The sequence below is a fragment of the Athene noctua genome, chromosome 2 (assembly GCF_965140245.1).
Source record: "Athene noctua chromosome 2, bAthNoc1.hap1.1, whole genome shotgun sequence".
Taxonomy (NCBI): domain Eukaryota; kingdom Metazoa; phylum Chordata; class Aves; order Strigiformes; family Strigidae; genus Athene; species Athene noctua.
In genome coordinates this window covers 6,470,807-6,484,596 of record NC_134038.1, presented here as the reverse complement: position 1 = coordinate 6,484,596, position 13,790 = coordinate 6,470,807, and the positions used below count along the sequence as shown (strand labels likewise).

Here is a 13,790-nt window from a genome sequence, read left to right as displayed (position 1 = left end):
GATGCAATTATAAACCCCAGATATTTTCTAGTTGGACAAGAGAGGCACCAGAATAGGAGTTAAGACCCAAAGCGGACATTCATACTACCAGTTTTGGTTATGTTAAAGATTCCTGAATCATCCATTCACTGGTGCCTACCTCTATTTGGTCCAGGTGACCTGGTCATCTGAATGGGACATGCTTAACAAGGAGGATGTGAATACTTCTCACAGTGTACACACAAAATGTATTTACCCTGCATTCAAATAGGAGCTACGTGACCTACATTTCTATAATTTTATATACAGAGAGAATATAATCTATATCCTACGCTCTACAATTTTATACATAGAGAGAATATATTCTATATCCTATGCTCTACAAAACATATAATATAGCAAAACAAATGGTAAGACCTCAGCTGATTTTAGATCCTTCTTGCTCACTTTAAAGCATGCAGTCAGTTATAAACCAGGAGTACAGGCCTCATTTACATGGCTAAATTTGCTGTCATGCCCCTGATCCAACTATTTCCCAGTATGTCAATGCCTCTGGAGGTCTGGAGCTATCCAGGGGCAGGAGTAAACACCAGGACTTGGACTTCACCAGGAATCAGAAAATGATTCAATCATCTGAAGCCTTCTCCAAGGCTTAGTGACACAGGTGATCTGTGATTTTTTTTTTTTTTTGTGATTAATTTTTTTAAATCATCTTAAATCAGGCAGGTATTTCTGAAACTAAGGCCTAAAGACCACTGTACCTCTTCTACTGCCTCATGAGTCATAACCTTCCGCATTTCAGATAGACACTGTTCATTAGCACCTCTGCTGCAGTGAGGAACAGTCACTAGGCAGTAAAGTCCCTTTTTGGAAGGGGTACTTGGTAACCTTTGTGGATGTCAATCAGCTGCTCACCACAGCAATCACACCAAAAGAGAACATCATCTAGGGACACTTGAGAAGTCCTCCTGGTGCCAAATGTCAAAAAAAGTCAAGCTATGGCTCAGTCACTCACTTCATCTCCTTTTTCTCCTCTCAGTCCAGGTAAACCTTGAGGACCAGGAAGACCTGCTTCACCCTGAAAGTAAGACAAAGAAGTGTGTGAAATCTAGGAAGAGGCATCAAGCATGGATTCTACTAATAAACCCCTTTACTTTCAAATATAATTAAGAACGAGAAGGCAGTATGGTGGATCAAACTGTTCTCTTACTCCTGTCAGTAAAAAATGCATCATCTGCTCTTTAGAGTAGGCTAATCTAGCCACAGTGCCCTTGGGCTGGGAAGGATGAAACCTTGATTTAGCTATCTCTTTGTGTGTCTGATACTAGACTGTGAATTGTTCTGAACTCATCACTGCAGATTTTTTCTTCTTGATACCTAGTGACACCCTAATACATATGGTCTATGCTCTAGGCCAGAACCTGCCCCAGTTTTTTCGTTGGATTGATTATAGATGTAGTTTGCTGAGAGGGAGTGGGATTAGTTTGATTAACATATAATTTCTTATTCTTGGAAAATCATTACTTAAAACAGCAGCAAAGACCTTTATTTTTTTTCTGTTACACTGTTAACTGGCACCATGGAATTTAGGACCAGTTTTCTTCATGCAGCTCTGTAGGATGACCAAGAAATAAAAAAATAAAAAAAAAAAAAAAAAGCGGGCTAAAAGATTAAATCTAACTTTTAATTTAATTTTTAATGATCTGGTGTAGTCTGGAAATGCAAAACCTGCACTGTATTAATCTGACCATTACAGATGCTGGACAAACACATCTAGAACTTTCTAGAGGCGTGTTTCGCCAATTATTAAGGACACAGCCAGCATAAAGGTAAAAACACTAGCATAAAGGACACAGCCAGCATAAAGATGAACCAATAACCAAATTGTATTTAATGCAAAAGGGTCAGTACAGGGGTGAGCATTGGGGATACAGACAAGTCAGTCAGATTATACATAATCGACATCAATCCCACTGACCCCAACAACAACACCACACAACCAACAATGGGTGGGATAACCAGTGAAATGCAGTCTCCCATAGAAGGGACAGGAGACAACCAGGTCAACCAGCCAAACACATCAGACCAAGGAAGCCACACACTGAATCCCTACACAGCCCACGTTTACAAAAGCCAGACCTGAGTGGAGCCCAGTCCCAGGGAGGCGGGAGGTCCTTCCCCAACAGGGAACTCTGCACAGGACATCCCCCTCACACACAGACACTGCCCCTCCTGCAAGGGGTCCCAGCTGTTACCCCTCAGTGGACACCTGACCTTGGGTTACTCACTGCGGGACCCCTGGGGCTCACTGACCCAATGGCTCTGTCTGCAAGGCTGCCCCACCCTGGGGGGAAGCCTAAAGGGAAACTCACCCCCCTTTGGGAAGGGCTGTGGGAATCACCCACATGTCAACCTTAATTTGGGGCTTGGGGTTGAAACCCCAGCATTTCAAGGTGCTATTGCACATTTGGATTTCTTTCTGTTTGAACTTTACCTTTGAGTTGCTACTTTATAATACTTGCTATTGGAGTAATTATGATCTCTGTGTCATGTGATGCGTTCTACATATATCGAGTATCAACTATATTTAGCTCCAGATTGACCCAGTTTGACATCTGAAAATAACCATGTGGTTTCCTATTTATAATTATTCTGCTATCTGCATTTGTAGTGCAGTATCACAAATTATCTCAGACATGGACAGGACACAAATGTCCTAAGTGCTACATGAATACTGAACAAAGGTGATTCCCACTTTAAAGATATTATCTCTGAAGTATGGGAAGAGTCAAAATATCATGATATAGGTGCAAAGAGTCTGCAGAAGAAATCAGGTGAGAAACAAGATGCTATGGTGACCGAGTAGGAACATCAGAGTGACCTTTGGAGAATTCCGAAGACAGTGACATTTGGTGACAGAGGGAGTGGTGTTTTATGAGAGCCACTGAAGGACCGTGGCTGATGGTGAGATCCCAGAGATTATGAAGACAAACAGAGGTCCTAACGTTAAAGGGAGAAAAAAAGGAGAATTTAGAGGAAAAATAAAAACATGTGGTGTAACTTTGGCCCCTGGAAAGATACTGAAGCAAAATGTCAATGAATGTGTATGAGCTCAAGGACAGAAAGGTAATACGAAACAGCCAGTATGGATTTGTTAAAAACCAATCATTTCAAACTCACCCAGTTCCCTCCCTTGACAGGATAACCAAGCAGACAAGGAAGCATTTATGTGATGCCTCTTGACACTACTAAGGCATCTGACACATGGCCAGCATGACATTCTCATTAGCAAACTACAGAAATACAGCATAGAAGAACGGTGTCTGGAGGATGGTGAACAACTGATTGAAGAAACTACATTCACACACCTGTTATTAGCTGTTTTCCTGTCAAATTCAGAGGACATATGAAGTCCTCTAAGGTTCTGCACCATTCAATATTTTAATTTATGACTAGGTGACACACAAGACAACAGTTGTGAAATCTGTGAAGAACACCACACCATGGAGAAAGAGGCAAGTGTTTTGTAAGGTGGTATCAGAATTCAAAACAACCCTGTGTGGGGAAACGATCCAGACCAAATGGCAACACTTTGGTTGTGGGTCTGACCTTGCCTTGCACTGACCCCAAATCTGCCTGGCAACAACGAATCCCCAGCTTGCCCAGCAACTGCAAGCCTGGCAGTTTGTTTGCCCAGTGACAGCAAAATGAGACCACTGGGTGGTGGCCATATGAACCATCAAGGAAGGGTATAGAAATGGATCCATGAGAGCCCGATGTGAGTGCTCCTGAGGAATGGCTCGCTTGCACCATGGTGATCTCCCCTTACTTGGGATGCCAGGTAAGGATACTTTCCTGGGAACTCCGTGATACCCATTAGGTAGATTATAAGGAATTTTGGAATAGAAGCAGAACAGTCCCCACTCACATGGTGGTGTATTTGTTATCCACTTAGTAAGTGCCTTATCCCAATAAACCTCACTTTGTACCTTGGACTCAGAAGCTTATTCCTTCAAGGGTACATAGTGGCAGGTGGGCTGACCATGACACTCTGACTAATAGGAAAAATGGTCAGCAACTCCTAAAATTAAATGGTCACAGAGAGAGAACCACCCCTTATGGAAAGCTGCTATATGAGACTCCTCATGGACAGCTTCTTCCCATACCCCATCTAAGGCCAGTTTGTGGTACATGTTCTGCTCTATTGCACAAAACATCTTGGGAGAAGAGGTCACGACCATCTCCCATTTCATCTTTGTAGCAGAAGATTAGACTGAGACTGGTAAGAGTAAGAAAAGACTGAGGCTCTGATACTCTGAGGCTGGCATATACTTTGTACCCCAAAATTCTAAGATGTGTGCCTAAATATGAGTCTGTTTTATACAGATTTCTCTTTCTACAGATTTTCATACAACAGTTGGAAAGTTGGCATGTAGATGACAACATGAACATCTATAGTTAATGGCCTTGACTGGGTTCTAGACAGATGTGTGCTTTAGGCAATCACTGGACATTTCCCTGGTTCTTCACGCAGTTGTCAGCTGAAACCCAAATCCCAATACAAAAAGACCAAGATAACTGTGTAACTTCTATCAGTCATTTGGGTTATTTCCTAGCAAGCATTTACCATTTAGAAATTACAGCATCATCCTTTACATCACATAGTTACAGAGAAGTTCCACATCTTCTAGAACCAGCACCCTGGGTTAATGTGAGGTGTGAAGGAACACCAGCACAATTTTAAGTCACTCTGCTTTTCTTTCCTTCCCTATCCACCAGGAACAAGATGGTTGAATTTTCCAGGATACAATGAAAAATTGGATTTAGCATATTTTTCCTCTGAAATTTTTGCATTATTCTGTCCAGCCATGAGTCTCATCCACTCATCTGTTGCATCGTCAATCACAGATGTAAATGATTTGCATAGAACTCAATACTGGAAAATGGCTTTGTCATTTCACGTGGTCACTTTATATTGTGCTGACAGGTAGGCCTTGCTGTTAAGACTATTTTTCCTGCTCACCTGCTCACCAGGTTGGCCACGGCTCCCTGGTTCACCCTGGAAAAACAAAAGCAAAACTTCAACATTGCAAGGACCTGACCCTTCATGTAGGAAGCAGTAACGCTTCCTCATTAGTACTTTCTCATTAGTAAAGTGTGTCCCCTATGGTCTTGGCCCATGTTCTTCTACCTGCTTCTCATAAGGCACTGTAATTGCCTTCTTGATGGCTTGGGAACCCAGACCACAGGAGCCAATGCAAGGGTCAGGTCGGATGTGCCTACGCATGTAAACTTGAGAGAGAAGCATCAAACAATGTTTGGTATTTGGAAACACCATGAACTCAGAAGGGCAATAAGCTGCACCTGTTCATCCTCTTATGACTCCAACTTTAGAGGAATCTTACTCTCCTGACTTCAGTATAAGACCTTCTGAAAACTTGATTGACTCAACAGCTACAGTAAACTATAAAATAAAATTCCTTACCTTAGGGCCAGATTTTCCAGGAAAGCCTTCCTCACCCTTTGCCCCTTGTTCTCCCTGCGGGGAACACAAGACGTTATATACAAACTCCTCTGCTAGTGCAGCACATTTACAGGCAATGGTGAGGAATATTTTGATTCAGATCCTCACTATTGGCTTAAGGATGTAAACAGAGCCACATGAGAATGTTTCCTGGAATGTTTTTCCATTCTTGTGCTGTTTGCAATCACATCTCCAGCAACGATCACCCTACTGGAATATTTCTGGAATAATAGAAAGTCAAGCACTGTTACATTAAAGATGTCCATAGCGAATTACCTGAAAAGCAAAACTTTAATTCAGTTTCTTCAAAATATATGTGCTTAGAAAGTCTACATTATTTCTACTAAGAAAAATAAATAATCGTGGGATTGAGACCTTGGCCACAGGGCCTCTTAGGTAAATACTTTTAAACTGATCTTTCAACTAGGGTGGTGTCAGCTTGGAGAGTGGACACTGCAGTGGGTTAAGAGCTGAAACGTGCTATATAGCTAGGAAGTGCAGTAGATACTACACAGGGCTGTGGATAGATCCAAAGATTTATTTAGCCCCAGAAATTTGATTTAGGCTCCAAATTCTTCATCTTTATTCATCAGTAAATGAGAGCTGGGGACTTTGCTAGACCTGGGCTCAAGCACTCAGTGCACTCAGTTGAAAGAGGCAAGTATAAATGTAGTGTGATACTGGAACAAGAAGGGGTCGTAGTGTTCAAGTATCAGAGACAAGAAGACTGCTGCCAATGAAGTCTAGTAGATGGCTAAGAGCTGTTGTCCTTATTGCAGTAGAGTGTCATCGTCCCCAAAGCCTAGCTTAGCCTTCATATTCTTTGACATTTATTTACAGAGTGATGGCAAGTCAACCAAAGTGTCTCCTACCTCTGAATCTCCTACCTCCCTTCTCCCACTGCAGAGACAGCAGAGGAGACAACTTTTCCCAATCTGACACTTATAGAAGCTTTCAAATGGAGCATAAGTAGTAGGAAATGATGAAGAACCGTCTTCCTGCCACAAAGACCTACAGAAGCCTTAGGGGGATGTCATATCTTCTTTCCAGCCTTTCAGGAAGGAAAGAAAGGAATGTCTTTGGAGACTTTCAAAATTCTTCGTTCTTCTTTGTGCCTTAGACACATGCCTTGACCTGACAGTGTCACTGGCTTTCCTGGGTGATAGTAGAAGCTTCTCTGTTTGCACTGCTCAGCTGTGCCGAATTGGATGCAGTAGTTGCAGACTGGGGGACGATGTCTCATCCCTGTTGTATTTACAACCAACTCCATCTTCATAATGACTCAGTACAGTGCACGCACACCAGCTGACTTGGCCCTGGACCTTCACTGGTGATGTGGGATTTGTGAAGGTGTGATTGGCTCTGAATATCTGCTGTCCCTCCTGCTTGCACTCGCTAGCTGTGGTGGTGCAATTCCACACACACCCCCACCCCACTCCCATCTGCCTCTCCTCCTGTGTCACTTGGTGATTAATCTGATTCCTTCCCCTCTCCTGGGCCACATACCAACCTGGGGAGATAATTACTGCTGATGGCAGTAAACTGGGCATTAAGACACCCCTTTAACAAGCCTGGCTCTGCGCTCCTTATCACTTGGGAACATTACAACAGCCCATCACCTTCTAACGGCCTGGCAGAACAATAACAGAATTGCACACCCATCAAGTTCTTGCACAACTGGTGTAGGACACCAGAATACCTCATTGTCCAGATAGGCTGGAGTGGTAAGTATCTGACAAATGCCAGTTATCTTGGACCCTATAAACAACGGCCCCAAGTGAAACCCTTTGAGCTCTCCTGGACTGCATCGGCCTGTGAGACTCCTCTCAGGCATTAACTCCTTGAGGTACCATCCCCTGATAGAGCTGACAGAAGGCCAGGGCAAAGTCAACCCGCTGGAGTCTCAATTATCGCCCGTCGAGGAATGCTGATGCATTGTATTTACTCTAAACTCAAGCAAAAGGAAATTTTAACTTTGAGCTAGCTTCTCTTGCACCCACTCTCTGCTTACTGGTGTGTTTAGGTATACACAGTTATATTCACGAGTGTGGCGACATACATATTTTACTGGATCCAAAGACTTTTGTCTGTTTGTGTGTTTGTACATTTTGTATTTGTGAATGTGTGTGTATATATTATAGATTTAAGGTACCGTACAGTAAGTTAGTGTGAATTTTGCTATCTTCAAATTGTAGTTAAGTACCTATTTCAATCATAACATATTTTACCAGATTATTTTGTACATCTTTAAACTGGTTAATAATTAAGTACTGCTTGGTCATTAATAAATCTTGATTTACTGCTAAAGCATTTACTGTATTAATACTTTCATTTGTGACACTAGCTCACCCAGATAAGCTGCCCAGGTAAGTAGCTTACTACCAGTGTAAGTGGCATCACTAACCTTTTGACCAGGAAGCCCAGGAAGCCCATTTAATCCATCTTTGCCAGGCAACCCCTAAACAAGATAAAATTGTAAGATGTAAGTGCCTGTTCTTTAACACCAAGCTCATCATAAGCACATAAGTTCATCCCTCTTGCCATTAACCTATGTTTAAGAAAAGAAGAATCATCTCATGCGTTTTTTTTTACTTTTTCCCTACTGTGACTCAAAACATACAAAATTTCTCACAATGCACATACCTGCTCAGCCCTTTTCCCAGTATCCCAATTTTGGTGAATAACCACTGGATGTCAGTGTTGTTACAGAGAAACAACAGTATAGAGATTTTATAAACTGCCTTCTTAAATAACTTTAAAAATTATGCTTTTACTCATGATTCTCTGTAAGTCTCTATTATCTGTAGCTATAAATATTTTTTAAAGTCTATTTATCCTTATAAATATTGGTAATTTCTTATACAATACACAGATTCTTAAAATTAAATCTACAACCTATAGTGACAGCATTGTTCAGCAAGTTAAGAATTAAAATTACTTCCTGTAATGCATTTAAAATATCAAAAAAAGTTTTGTCCCATTTTCAAGTGTCAGTTAATCCCCAAACACTGCAGGCTGTAGGTGGCACTTCTTAATACTCACATTTTCATAATTCACCTTTCTTGATCTAACAGCCAACAGAGATTGCTATGCTCTGCTAAATCTGAGATTCTAATTTCAGTTGTTTGGCCTAATGCAGAAAACTCCAGGTTTGGAGGAACAGTGTCTTGCCAAATGCAAAATGACTTTTGAAATGTATCACACAAAGAAAACTGCATGGTCCCAGTGTGTAGGAATAGTGGAGCTGCAGCTGGTAAAATTCTTGTTCATATAAGTTGACAGAGGCTAATGTCTGCATTAAAGGTGACAGCGTTGGAGCCCACATTAAAACCTTGTGTGCAGACAAGCTGCAGAAAACGAGACAAAGAGAATTAAAGTATCTAAAGTCAGGGAGAGCATGGAGGCAAAGGAAGCAGTTCCTCCACACTTACAGCTGGTCCTGGTGGTCCACTTCTACCAGAAACTCCAATCTCTCCTGGCAGTCCCTGAAAAATTAAATAATAATTTAAAAAAAACCCTGTCTTTTTCTGTCCTTTGCAGCAACCTCACTGAAGGTTACTGCTTTCGATTTAAATGCAATTTTCCCTTCCACAGCAGTTGGGTCTCTGCCATGGGGAGTCCTGTAGACATTGACTTATCCCCAGGTAGCACTGACCCAGTTCCAATGCTCAGCACAGAAAAGCTGTCCTCTAGGACCAGCTGTGGCTTTTCAGTGAGAAAATATAAAAAACACATTGCCAGAGGCTCTAACTCAGTTCCCACTGAAACCCATCACCTACAATTCTCCCCAGCTGTTTTTCCTTCTCCTTAATATAAAACAAAATACCCCAAGCTTGTTTTCTTACTGGTGCTCCAGGTGGTCCGGGGGGTCCAGCAATGCCTGGGGGCCCTGGAGGTCCCTGTAAGAGATGGAAGCAAAACCAGTTTATCAAGCTCTCTGATAGGGGCCGTAAGCCTCAGGTCCTTCTCTGTGCAGTTGGCGTCCTCTTTGAAATGGGCAAAATCTCTGAGCTTTATTTCATTAACTTCTACCCCAAAAAATGCAATATGCCAAACTGAGCTCCAAGGGAACCATGCTCACCAGCAGAACAGAATCTCCTGCTTAAGCCACTAATTACTATTGTTATAAATTGAGCTCCATCCTCCACTACAGTACCAGAGACAGAGGAATTGAAGGCCATCAATGGTAACGTACAACACAAAGCTTGTCCAGTGGGATTCCTTGTAGCATCTAATCTAATTTAATCTTGATTAATGTTGACTCAAAGTGAACAATCTACCTCTGCAAAAAGATCTCTGAAGTAACTAACGAATAGAACAGGCTTGGGGTTTGGGCTTTTTTTTTGGAGGGCGGGTGTAAAAATATGAATCCAGGAGTATGGAGAAACAATGTAGTAAATCAAGTGTTTTAAACAAATGCACTGCCATTTTAGTGCTCTATGTTAACCTTGTTGATAGTAAAACATCCTCACAAATTCATACTTCAATGCACACATTCAGTTGGAAATGTCCTAACAGTCTTTCTTACTCATCTCCCTGCAACAGCTGTTTCTCTTAGGGAAAATATTCTCGCAATAGCCATCTGATTTTCAGAGGGATTTATTTTCGTGTATTGAGCAAATTGTTAAATTTGGCTTCCTAGCTGAGAAATTTGTTTCTATACTCGACAGATCTTAACAGGTTGCTTGAGATGCAGAGGTGTTTGTTACTTCCAGCTTCCACTTTGTAGACAAGATAGAATTTCTCCCATGCTCAGAATGAAGCATGTGTTCATGTATTTTTTGGATCAGGACCTAAGCAAATAACATGAGGATGAATGTGAGGAATGGATATATGACTGACTTGAAATTTTACCCTGACTGTGTCTTTCTGTCTTTCTAACACGATGATTTAATACATTTTCAGTTTTCAGCATAAGGGGAGTTCTGGTGGCTTTGTACTTAAAAAACCAACAAACAACCCCCTTCCCCTGTGCAAACTCTGTGTAAAGAATTGAAACTGAGCAACTGATACAAGATAGAAAATGGCCAGTCAGCATTTTCTCTGTCACCATTCAATATCACTAAGCACATCTTTTGTGATTAAGGTATTATGAGTAATGGATCAATATTAGCATTTCACATTTAAGGAAAAATGTAGCTGAAGAGAAGAAAATGGTGTAAAAAACTGAGGACAAGGAGTTACTTGTGGCATAGTTTGACAGAGAAAGTAACAGATGAGTGGTCTTTTCAGAGTACACTTGTAAAATTCAGCCAGAAGAGAAGACAGCCTCTCACCAATAGATGGGGCAAAGCGACCAAAAAAGGGACCTGCAGATGCACTTGCCTCTCATGATCTACTGTCACAGCAGCTCAGAACAGACATGGAGTCATCCCAACATCAGCATTTAGAGAGTGCCTCAAATGTAAGCACAACTAAAAAATCCCCAGAAAGATGTGCTTTGGGATGCACTGATGCTGCTGACATAATTCCTGGGGAGCCTCGCATTGGTTTCTAGGGTCATTGGTTCAGATGTTATTGCAGGAGGGTCCTGCATTTAAGGAGCTCTAGTCCTATCAGGAAACTCCGGGTTGAGACCATCCATCACTTAAAAAAGGCCTTGCCATTCAAAGACGGGAATTAACAGTCCAAATTAGCCCAGCACAAGGGAAAATAACACACTGTAGACACAACTGGATGGAGTGATATCAGACAGCAGGGCCATGGAAGTTCTGCTTGGTCCTGCTTCACCTCTAGATGGTATTGTTGAGACGCCCTGCTGAAGATACAGGTCCCAAGAAGGGGTTTCCATGAAGAATGAGTGCAGTACTGGGAAAGAAGGCAAAGGTACCTTTAGAAAAACAAAGCCAGACTGATCCAGTGAACTATGCCAAAATTCATGAAAGAAAGTGCAGAATTTAACTTTGCAGACTTTTGTTGACAACTACATTGGTTCCTGCCTGATTTTGTTCTCTCTGCCAATAACTGAACCACCTCCCACTATGAAACACATATTCTCCATGGCCCTACAACAGGAAGTTTCTATCAAGAGGTGAAAATCCTGTCAGGACTCAGTCTCAGCCCAAGCATCCCCAGGTATGATGCAAATTACCCCATACAGCACAGACAGGGGTCAGTCTGACCTAAAAGCAAAGCCTCACTCAAGCATCTGTCAGTAACACGTGTAATCCCTGAAACATGAGGTGCTACATCCTTCTCATCCCAGCTATTTCTCCTAGTAACTCCTGATATTCTCATTATTCAAGACAATTTCTAATAACTCTCTTAAACTCTATATTCTGGACCACAATAACTTTATGCAACTACTTTGAAATGGAAGCACACTGATCCTTACCCTAAATTGCCACTAATAATTCACTTAATTGCTCTTCATGAGAGCAATCATCCAGGATGTCATGCCCAAGACTGGTTTACTCAGGTAGCTTCACCACATGTTGCACCAACAAATGCTACACCCACTAATGGAGAGCTCTTCTGATAAAAGCCTCTCTGAGATGGATGTAGAAGGAACAATTTTGTGTAATGACTGCCAGTATCCCTGGGAGATGCAGAGGATGCTGACAGCCTGCTCCAGCTGACTGCGTAAAACCGTACATCTACTGTCCTACTGGATTTCTGGCTTTCTGCAGCCTGGGCTACAGCAAATGACTGGGACGCAAAGAAATAAAATGGCATGATCACATGAAAGCTGCAGAAATACATCATACATGTCCTTTGTGGAGCCCGCCCTTTCGCTGCTGTCCAGAGCAAATCAGTTTCACTTGCATATAAATTTCTGTTAGCCCTTCTCCTGATTTCTGAGTACTCTTCAGAGCAAGGGCTATTCTTTCTAAGTAGATAGAAACGACCAAACTGACACCAATTATTTGTGATTTAAAAACAAAACAAAAAACACCATAAAACAGCAGCAGGACAACTTGTAATGCTCAACCCTCAAAATCTCATGCCATCTGTTTTCTTTGCTTACCTTTTTAAACTGAATTCAGATTAAAGTACCTGATTTAAATGATCACCTTTTTCAGTGATCATTTGATGAATTATATGGATGACAGTCCCTGTCCCAGATTTAGTCCCCAGTGTTCATAGAACCATAGAATCATAGAATGGTTTAGGTTGGAAGGCACCTTAACACTCATCTAGTCCCAACCCCCCTGCGATGGGCAGGGCCACCTTCCACTAGCCCAGGTTGCCCAAAGCCCCGTCCAACCTGGCCTTGAACCCTTCCAGGGAGGGGGCAGCCACAGCTTCTCTGTTGTCCCTTTAAAACTCTGATCTAGAAGAAAGTAATCATGAAGTGTTTTTTTCTGACTGGTAAAGACTCTGATGTGTGCTTCCTACATGCTAGAAGAAAAAACTGGTGTATGAAAACTTAAAACTTGACTTAAATAAAGTCAAACGCAGTTTGGAAAACAAAGGCAAAACATGGATCTTTTATAAAAATTTTTAAACCAATATACTTTCAGACTGTTGTTTTGAAACAAAAAATTTTCAAATCTTCATTAAAATCCAAATAATATATGGAGTGGTGTGTGTGTGTCGTGGGGCGGGACATCTTTAAAATCAAGGAGGGTGATGTATTTTTTTAGGCTTGTGTTTCATCCAGCTCATTCCTTAGACAAAGTAGACAGCTCACAGGAAAGAAACATGACACTCTCCATATTGGAGGAACAGCTGTGCCTGGCCTCGAGGATCTACTAAAGGATGCTCTCTTCCAGTGTGTACCTTGCTGAAAGACAGGCTGGAAAAGGCAGAGCTATTAAGATTTAAGTTCTTCACTCCCTAAGGAAGCTCTGGAAAGGAACAAATACCTTGTCTGTGACTATATCAGTAGGCTGCTTGGCCTAAATCTCTTTTCCATAAAAGAAGGGATGGCTGTGTTTTAGAATGAGGTGAACAAATGCCATTCCAAGATGGAAACTGAAGTCTGATGACTTTTCCAGATATCTGTCTCTGGAAGCAAAGCTTGCACAGACATATTTTCTGTATAATATTCCATGCTGATGACTAGATTCTCTTATACTATGAGAAAGGCTGAGATAAGCCCTTAACCCATGTCAAAACAGACCGTTTTCTGGGCTTTTTATGGAGTGCACCAGTTTTATGAGGGAGAAGAACCTCCAGGACATGCAGGAGTATCCTGTCTGCTGCCACAATGATGGCAAAATACGTAACTATGCTGCTGACAGCCATTTCCCTTCCAGTGTCTGTGCTTGTCTCCAATTACCCCATGCAATTTCACCTCTCAGAGTCCCCACAGACCCTTCCTGTTGGCTTGGCGCTGTCTCCC

The 13,790-nt window shown here is 41.8% G+C and overlaps 1 protein-coding gene across 1 annotated transcript in view; it reads right to left on the bottom strand.

Moving 5' to 3' along the window:
* The window catches only part of COL22A1 (collagen type XXII alpha 1 chain), a 218,110-nt gene that overhangs the window by 62,735 nt on the left and 141,585 nt on the right, over positions 1–13,790 (bottom strand). Inside the window, exons 24-29 of the mRNA XM_074901126.1 lie at positions 9,349–9,402; positions 8,935–8,988; positions 7,908–7,961; positions 5,465–5,518; positions 5,003–5,038; positions 995–1,057 (exon numbers count right to left, since the gene is read on the bottom strand). Of these exons, the coding sequence (XP_074757227.1) occupies positions 995–1,057; positions 5,003–5,038; positions 5,465–5,518; positions 7,908–7,961; positions 8,935–8,988; positions 9,349–9,402 (315 nt within the window). The remainder of the gene's footprint in view (positions 1–994; positions 1,058–5,002; positions 5,039–5,464; positions 5,519–7,907; positions 7,962–8,934; positions 8,989–9,348; positions 9,403–13,790) is intronic.